The sequence below is a fragment of the Anser cygnoides genome, chromosome 15, assembly GCF_040182565.1.
Source record: "Anser cygnoides isolate HZ-2024a breed goose chromosome 15, Taihu_goose_T2T_genome, whole genome shotgun sequence".
NCBI classification, from domain to species: domain Eukaryota; kingdom Metazoa; phylum Chordata; class Aves; order Anseriformes; family Anatidae; genus Anser; species Anser cygnoides.
The window spans coordinates 5,589,244-5,598,546 of NC_089887.1; the positions used below are offsets into that span (position 1 = coordinate 5,589,244).

The following is a 9,303-nucleotide window of genomic DNA, read 5'->3' on the forward strand; positions in this document are numbered from 1 at the left end:
ACAATAAATTGTAAAAATTGATGTCTCTAGTCCTGGGTGCACTTGTGAACCACGCTAGCTTGTAAATGACCAAACGAGACGCCGCCGAACTTCTGACACAGCTACCTCACAGCTGGTAGAAGAAGGAGAAGGAAATGCTGGGACTTGGCTTTTAGGGAGTGTTTCTGTGCAACAACACGAGGGCGAAGATCCGTGTCAGCAAAATCAACGCAGCCAGAAGCCCTGCATTTTTTACACCGAAGCAACAACTCTTGGGAGAGCCTCCTTCATGGTCCGTGTGCTGCACGACCTGCCGGCTGCAGGAGTGCCCAGCGCCCTATCTGTCATCTGCTCCTTGCTGATGGTCCCTGCTGGAGAGAAGGACTTGCTTTCCCAGCACACTGGTGTTTTTTTGAGACTTTTATATGTGTATCTTAACTCTGAAGCCTTGAATAATTTACTGATTTCCAGGGTTAAAAGGAAGATATATGATGTTTCCTTCTGGCAGGCAGCAGCTGATCTTGATTCTCCTGGAAAAGCACTTGTACTAACAGCTCCTTTCTCCGAGCAGAGCCAGGAGCAGCTACTGCAAGCTGATGTCGCCATGTGGTAAATAGACCTGTCTTCTTCATGTTTTGCAATATAATGCAATCTGCCCACAGATCTGATGGAGTAGCACAGCCTGCGAGGAGAAAACAGGGTGGCACCCTTCAGATCTGGGGCAGGAGTCGCATCCCCCAACAGAACTGAGCGAGCTGTAGCACGGGGCAAAGACTGATTGCCACTGCTTTTCTAGAAGAGGTCCCGATAGGCCTTAAATCAGACTGAACTGGCAACGGGGCTTAGCAAAAGCCGGAGTCTTTTCCTTTTTGCAAGTATTTGAGGTCTGAATAAAACATAACATAGACCTGAGTCTCAGTAGTTTAGTGAGCCAGGCAGATTTTTTCCCATTAATTAGAAGAAACCAATGCAGGCCTGCGTGAAGAGTACCTGTGAGATGGTATTCTGGTAGTGCTTCGGCATCCTGGGCATTGCCCAGATGGGCTTGGGAGGTTTTTGGCTTCAGCTAGACTTGGAATTCCCACGAAGGCACCACTGGGGTGAACGGTGATTGCGTTAGATGGAGCGTGCCGCTGTGGATGCTTGGCACGTGCCATCAGCTTCATGCTCTTGTTAGCAGGGGTTGTGGCCAGGAGCTTTCTTTGGGGGTTGAGATTATTATTTTTTTAATTAAAAAATTGATTAGGTAGGATAGGCTAGGAAGTCCTAGGAACTTGGAACTAGGAAGTCCTAGGAATTGATTAGGTAGGATAGGCTAGGAATTTGATAGGCTAGGAAGTCCTAGCTATGAACTGTAAAGAGAAGGGCTGGAGGGCCCTTACAGCTTTGTAAGGAAATTTCAGCTTTGTGTCTTTCATAAAGCCAGCTTTTACACCTGGAGTCGCAGGTACACTCTGCACTGATCCAAAACAGCATGAAATGACTGGAGCCTGCTGCGTTCATTCGGCAGAGCATTGCCTCCAGTGTCCTCTCCCTTGTCTCCCCTACATCCCCCTCTCTTGTCGTGGTTCCCCGCTCGCTGCCCCCGTGCTTCCCTCTGCTTGCAGCTCACCGTGGTACCAGGTCGGGTGCAGGCTCTTGAAAAGAAATCCCGTGAATTAATGGGAACGTATCACTGTTATTTCTTATAATCACTTTATTTGTAAAGCACATGCTGCAAAGACACTCCTGCTGTTGAGCTCAACGGCAACAAATCTATCTATATATCCCAGTCTATTCTACGTTATGAACAGATGGGTGAAGGAAAAAAAAGGGCAATAAAAACAAATATTAAGAACAGTAACAATGATACCAATTTTAAAGCACTCCCAGAAAATAAGCAAGGTTCTAAATTTTTTTAAGAGCACTGCAAGACTGAACGAACCAAACTGCAAGTGCATCCATCCTCAAAGTTAGCATGTAAACATCTCCCGGCAGAGAAGGAATTGCCTTTTTTCCAAGTGGCTGCCTTCTCGCCTTGTTCTTGTTACTGAAGAGATCATAAGAAACCTGGGTGAGATGTCTGGGTTTTGAATGCTTTGGGGCTTTTGGATGCTTTCTGTTGGTTTTTTTTTCTCATTTTTTGGGAGACCACAGTGGGCAGACGGTGCCTCTCTCCACTGTCCAGCAACCGAGAGAAAGCGCAGCGCCATTGAATGCAGTGGGAAGTAGTGCTCTTGTCTGAAGCACGTGTTTGTTCCTCTGGCTTCCTCTGATCATTATTCTGCTGCCTCTGCTGAAGGAGGAAACTTCAGTTATGAAGAATAGCAGAGAGAAATGACCATTAATCTGGTATAAAAGAAATTATTCAAATGTAGCCTTCACTCGCGACGCCAGTGAGCTCAAAGTAGAGGGGAAATTTAAAACATTTATGTTCCTCTCTTTCTGAGAGCATAAAATACAAGCAAATGGTCTGGCACTGGATGCTAGATTTCTTAAGGAACTTGCTTTAATTAATTAAACTAGTAAACCAATTAATGGATTTGCTTGTAAATTCTTAGAAAATTAATTTTGTGCCCAAAGAGTGTTTTAAATCTGCTAAGGAGGCAGTGTGTACTTCGTGCAGAGATTGAATTCCCATTCCAGTGAAGCCAATTCACTGTTGACTTCGGAGACGCGGGCGATGCGTTCATCATACCGGGACCTTCCTCCGACACTGGTACCTCCATCAGCTGCATCCAGGGTGGATTTGCAAAACAAAGCCCGTGCTGCTTCCATGGCACCCAGCCCACGGACCAACTCAGAGCTTCCCCACAGCCTCTCCTTTTACCTGGCTGGCAGATGTGCATCCCTCCCTGTGCCTCCGATGGGCGTCCTCGGTGGCCCCGCTCCTCGTGAGCCTCTTTAACCCGACGCGGCGGTACGCGGGGGTGCAGCAAGCAAGCAGGGGAGCCGCGGGCAGCAGCGGATTAAGGCACTCAACATCCTTTGGAGTTGCTGCAAAACAACCAAGATGAAGTGGAGGAGATTTAAACAAAAGCTAATTTACTTTCCCACACTGAAACCTTGTTTAGATTCCCTCCCTGGCTCAGGGGTGACAGGGGCATCCTTGGTACCTTGCGCTGTTCGCAATCAGAACTGACACATACACGAAAAGTTCATCGTCAGAAGTGTCCAGGCTCCTGAAAACATGAAACCAGGAACAAACGGGTTCCCTGGGGCCCTCGGCGATTATCACTTCCCGTCTCTCCCAGCAGGTAAAGCCCTGTTTTCCCTTCACGTGGCAATCCCTGCTCTGGTTCTTGGCATCCTTTTTGAGGTGGGGGCTGTCCCGCTGCCGCTGCCCCCGGGAGACGCTGGCTCTGCCAGGCACCGCTCGCGCTGCCCCCCTCGGCTGCGAGGGGAGGCAGAGCTGCAGAGCAATTAGGAGAGGGAACATTTTGAAGAGGAAAACGGCAGGGGAAAAACATTAGCATTTGTACTCTGATGTTTTTGCTGTTTATTAATAAACAAGCAGCTTTCGCGCCTCCGGAGGCAGGAGAGGCTTCAAGCATTCCTTCCTTCTCTTGCATTTAGCTTTTTTTTTTTTCTTCTTGCTTGTTTTATATGTTACAGGAGATTTGTAATGTCTTCCCACATGTTGAGTTCCCTCATTTTCATGTGAGCGTCTCTGGAATAATTCCTCTGGAGCTCTTGGCTGCAGGGCTGATTTAAACCTCCTGAACACGTGAGGGATGCGGGGCGGATCAGCAGCTGGCTGGGGAGGAACAGCACTGGGTGCCAACAGGTCCGCTAGCTCCCTCGGGAGTGGGAGGACTTTAGGAACGAGTCTTTTTCGTGGAGAGGAAGCTCTTGTATGTAGCTCCTGCCACCCGAGCCCCAGGTGGTGGTGACGGTGACACCACGGTGGTCACCCTGGCTCTGTGCTGGCGGCACAGCCTGGTCCCCGTGGGGTCTCCAGGATGATGGAACCACTCTGCTCCCCACCACGCTGCTTGCTGTCGGGGAGGCTCACGCGGGGGTTTCTGCACGGAGACTTTGGAAAGGCAGAACTCAGTAACAGCCCAATTAAAGCGTGCGTCGAGCACCTGCTCTGCGGCAGATAACAGTGCCTTGATTACAGGCGGATCTGCACCGAAGGAGGCTGCGGAGCGATGGCTCTAGCTCTCCCCTGCGTGGTGGGAGGCGAATTAAAACCCTGCTGTATTAATGGGCTTGCTCTGCTTTCCCCTCAGGCCTCCAGCTCCTCCGGTGGAAAAATGCAGCTTCTGGAAACTGAGTTCTCGCGAACCATCCGGGAGCTCATCGACCTGCACCTGCTCCGCCAGGACAGCATCCCGGCCTTCCTCAGCGCCCTCACCCTCGACCTCTTCAGCCGCCAGACCATCACTTAGCTCGCCCTGATCTCGCCACCAGACAGGCCTGGAGCACCCCCGGACAGGACGGTGCCTCACCCTTGGTGTTCATGAGGTACCAAGGACAAATTCTCCCCTCATACCCTTTATTCATGGCGTTGAGTTGCTTCTGTTTTGCGGGAAACTCCTTATTCCCACTTCTTTCATGTTGACTCCCAAACCCCAAACCCCACCTTTTCCCCTGAAAAGCATCGTTTCCCTCCTGTGGGAGGGCAAGTCTAGCTCCATCCCAGGGCTCTCTTGTGCTAAGGCCCACTCCCCACCTTTGAACTGTAAAATGCATCCGTAACTCCCCAAACCGTCTCAGCATCTCTCTGGGAAGGCGGTGGGAACTGCTGGTTTGAGGAACCACACTTTTACCCAAAAGCATCCCCCAAATCCAGGCCCTGGCAGAGAGACCAGCATGGGCTTTGGGGATGGCTGGTGCTTCCTGCTCTGCCATCACTCAGCAGACGAGAACAAGCATAAATGGACTTCTGAAGACCCTACTCCTTGTGTTGCGTGGTGTGCTCGGATGTCACCCACATTCTTTTTGTTCCTCATGGAGGCTCTGGGGCCCTTGGTTATCTCAGGAATGTGGAAGGTGGGAGGGAGCTCTTCAGGGTGTGCTCACTGCTGCCTGCTGCCAGGCCGCGGGCACCTCCTCACCTCGCTGGGGTGGCCCTCCTCCCATGGGAAGCTTCCCCCCTCTGGGGACACCCTGGAGTCTGACGTTTTGTGTTACAATGGATACTTCTTCTATCCTGATAATAAAGTGTCACTTCCCAAACTGGGCGTACGACTCCTTCATTTGGGAGGTACACCATGGTCTCCCTGTGCTCTCCCACGTGTGAAGCAGATAACGAACCAGACGTCGATGGGTTGATGCTGGTACTGCCCTGAGAAGGGAGGACATCGTTACTTCAGCTTTTCCAGGCAAGTCTCAGTCATGCTGCAAACAAGATTAGTTTGTTAGGAACTTCTGTGTACATCGATGGCCTCTTGATAACAGCAGGAGTGCACTTCCTGCGCTTGAAGAGAGCGTAGCAATGAGCGGGCTAGAAAGCTAGCTTAGGTGCCTGCAGTGACTGCAGACCTGGCCATCCGTGCTAGAGTCACTCGGGGACCTGTCAAAGTGTCGACAGGCCCAGAAAGAGCTGCTCCAGCCCCAGCTGCCGGGAAGCGGTGGGACAGGCGTGCGCTCTGGGGAGCCTGCAGGCCCCATCTCCCCAGCCCTCCTCTCCACGGGGTTTGCGGTGAAGTGCTGCCGTCGGAGTGAAAGGCAACAGCAAAAGTTTGGCGTTTTCTCTTCCGCTTGAAGAAGTCCTGGTGGAAGATGAATTGCCTGGCATGCTGTGCCAGGGGAACGCTGCCTGATTCATATGCGCAGCGTGGCACCGAGAGTCGCCTTCCTCAGTCATGGGGAAAATGAATCATGACGTCAGCCCCGTTCGGCTCCTCCGCCAACACAATAGCAGATCCTGGCTGCCTCGAAAATTTTTCTCCTGGCTCCTCGCAGGAGAAATGAAGTAATTAATAAGTTTACAATAAACCCTCTATCTTAGCAAAACACGGGTGAGGCGAGAAGTGATGCTGGAGAGTGACAAGGGAAAACGTGTTCTGCCCGCTGGAAAGTTGCCTCCCAAGAGGGAAAGGATAATAGGTTGGGGTAGAAAAAACAGCGGTCTTCCGAGGCTCCTTCGGTGGAGAGGAGACACGGATAGCTACTGCTCTGCACCCCGTTCTCCCAGCGACTGATTTGTTCAGCTAAGTTTAAAAGCCGACACACCTGAGAGAGAAGTGCGGTGAAGACGGGGGCTTGGCCAGATGTGCCGCATGGTGCTGTGCCTGGTGCTGGGAGAGGGGTTTGGAAGCTGCTGGGAGAGGGATTTGGAAGCTGCTGGGGTGTCCTGCTGGGGCCAGCAGCATCCGTGCCCTGCTGCTGGTGCCTGACGCTGTTGGATGGTGAGCAGACTTGGGCACTGGGTGAAAATGACTCTTGGGAAGCTCCAGGGCTTGCTCACGGAGCCCGGGAGCACTCGCGTGGAAGCGTGACTGTTGTAAAGCCACCTGTGGGACACGGGCTGGTGGTCGGGCTTGGGGCAGAGGAGCTGAGACTCCCCAGCTTACAGCTCGGGCTCAGACACCGAATTCAGGATGAAGCCCAGACAGGTGGCCGAACCCTACCACGGTGCCAGCTCCCGTCTGTACCACCATCATGAGTAACTGCAGTGCTGGATTTCCCCGTGATCACTCCTTCCTCGTGGAGCCAGCCAGCCTCAGGGCTCTGCCACCACACTTGTCCCCCCGTGCTCCCCCTCCGCCGGGGCAGTGCAAACAGCCGCGGCTTGCCACGGTGCTCCGGCAGTTTCCCAGCGCTCCAGGTGCCGGGTACACAAGTCCCATCTGTCTTCTCTTGTCACTCGCAAAGCTCCAGCCCTCTTTGCAGAAAATCATTTTAGAAAATCTTGGGAGATCAGTAATAAATTTGCAGTTGGTTGGAGGGGAGAGGCGAGAGTGTTAACAAGTGTGTGTATGCTTGCTGGGTCTCCGTGCACGCTCACTGGGTTTATGTGCTATAAGCTGTAAAATGTGATTTATTAATGCACGGCTGAGGGACTGTGTGTGTTGGAGCACTGTCTTGTTTGCAGTGTTGCCTGAAGCTTCCCTTCACTCAAACTGTCGCGAGTCCCCACTCCTCTCCTGATCAACCCTTTTCATCTGTGTGCACAAATAAATATTAAGCAGGGGCGAGGAGCTGTCAGGAGCTGCCACGCGGCCCCTGAGCGCAGCAGAGCTCTTGGCTAAGGTGGGTACCGCGGGGTCTGTGCCTCTCTGAAGGTGGCACCTGTGAGCCTGGAGCCTTTTGCTCCCCCTGTCTCTTCTGGCATCGCTGCTTGTTGTTTGCGTCAGCCTGGTTGTCCTGGGAGTGATGCCTGAGAAGGGACCTGGGAAACTCTTTTGGGATGAGCCATGGGAAGCTTGGGGCGCAGCTCGGGTGTTCACAGATAGGGATGAGCACAGACCATCCGTAACTCGCAGTGGTGGTGTGCAGCCGTGGCACAGAGCCTGCCGGAGGAGCCGTGTCCATTGCCTTGCAGGGCTGAGGGAGGCCACTATGGGCAGCCCAGGGCTCTGGATTTGCAGGACAGCCTCGGTGGAGGAGGATGAGCCTCCCCAGATGCCTCCTGCTGCTGCTGCTGGGGCTGGCGGAGACCTGCTCCAGCTCGGCACGTGGTGACCGAACTCTGCCTGCCCGTGAAACTCCAGCACCACAGGCTCTGTAAAATGGGAAGGTCGCTTCCCAGTCACGGTGTCCCAACCCCAAGGCTTGGAGTTGTCTGAGCCCAAACGCAGCCCTGTGGTTAACTCGGGAGAGCGGCAGCATCCCGCAGCCGCCCAGCTGCGGCGCTGGCTTTGCTGCTGGTTCCCTGTGCTCCCCGCAGCTCCTTCCCACGCGCCGAAGAAACGCAGCACAACAGCACTCCTTTTCATTTCACAACCCCAGCAGCGGGCTGAGAGACAGCTGAAAATGGCGTGAGTTGGGCTGGCGGGTGAACGTGTCAAAATAAACCTCGGCAGGGAGAGGCAGAGCCTTCGTGGGACATCACCAAGGAAATGCCGGAGCCCGGCAGCCAATGATGCTCGGTGCGGGCGATGATGCAGCGGAGGCAGGTCTGGTTCTGGTACAACAATGAGCTGTTCGAAGACGATGTAGGGAAAGCAGTGACGGTGGCAGGTGCCAGGTGATCGTAGCTGACAACTGTGTGTGGCTGACAAGGCGGCGCGGTGGCTGGGGAGGCCAGCACGGGCTCTCCACGCCGGCGTAAATCGCACCCGCGCTGCCTGCTGTGACAGCAGGGCCGGGTTTAATGGCAACGATGCTAAAAGTTGCATGATATTTAAAAGCTACAAAATGCATCCGCTCTGATCGGAGGAGGGATATTAAATAAATAAATAAATAAATAAAAAATCAGCCAGGCTTTTTTTTTTTCAGGAAGTCTTTTTTAAATATTAAAATCCCCAACCTTCCCAACAGGAAAGCTTTTTCGAGCTAAGAGGAGCGGCTGAACGGCATCTGATGGTATCACATTGACACAAGTGTCTGAAAAAATAGGGTAGGGATGTATGATCCGTTCTGAAAAAGAACCCTAGCTAATAGGAAATATGCTGATGCTACTTTTAATTTCATGACTCAGGTTTCTTGCAAAATTGATGGGAATCTGTGCTGGAGCTTGGTTACGTTAAAACAGTTCTCTGCTGCTTGTTTTTTTTTCCCATTTGTTGCTTCTCTTTAGGAGGAATATTATTAGGAATTGTTCTGGTACTCAGGGGGCTCTTCAGACGTTATCTGAAAGGACAGTGGAGCAGTCTTGCTTTAGAAAATCTGGCATCCGAATAAATAAAACGGTTGGCTCCAGAACCATTTGCATACACCTGAAGAAGACAAAGCTGCCCTGTGGGTTTGGGAGCACAACGGCGGCTGCGAGGTGGAGGGAGCAGCCCCGGTCTTCGCACCCAAAGCACCCCCGAAGCACCACTCGGCTCCTTCGGGCCGGGTCAGGTCTCCCTCCTGCTTCCCCAGGATGGGATCAAGCATCTCCCGGCCCCCTCCTCCCTGTGCTGATGAGTTATTAGTGTTGCTAATTTTACCTGGTGCTGCTTACTTCTCTATGTGACAGGTTGTGTTGTTTTGAACTCTCCAGCTGACTGATTGAGCTCTCTTTAATATTCCCCGGTTTACTTTGAATTCTGTTTGTTGGCTGTTGCTTGTTGTGATTTTGGTTGTTTTTCTTTTATCCTCCCACTGCCTCTTTTTCCTCCCTGGTCCCTCTGATGCCTCTTCAACCTGGAACAAAGCCAGCGACCATCAGGAGGTCACTGAAACACAGACGGTTGTTGGGTTTAAATAAGGACTGGATAATTTTATGACCATTAACAAGACTCGCTG

At 52.3% G+C, this 9,303-nt stretch overlaps 1 protein-coding gene across 10 annotated transcripts in view; it reads left to right on the forward strand.

Moving 5' to 3' along the window:
* MAD1L1 (mitotic arrest deficient 1 like 1) overlaps positions 1-5,142 on the forward strand; it is a 352,087-nt gene extending 346,945 nt beyond the window's left edge. For all 10 annotated transcript variants that reach the window (XM_048064418.2, XM_048064403.2, XM_048064372.2 and 7 more), the window contains one exon: positions 4,194-5,142. In XM_048064418.2, the coding sequence (XP_047920375.2) occupies positions 4,194-4,352 (159 nt within the window). In that variant the 3' untranslated portion in view covers positions 4,353-5,142. The remainder of the gene's footprint in view (positions 1-4,193) is intronic.
* The last annotated feature ends 4,161 nt before the right edge of the window (positions 5,143-9,303 follow it).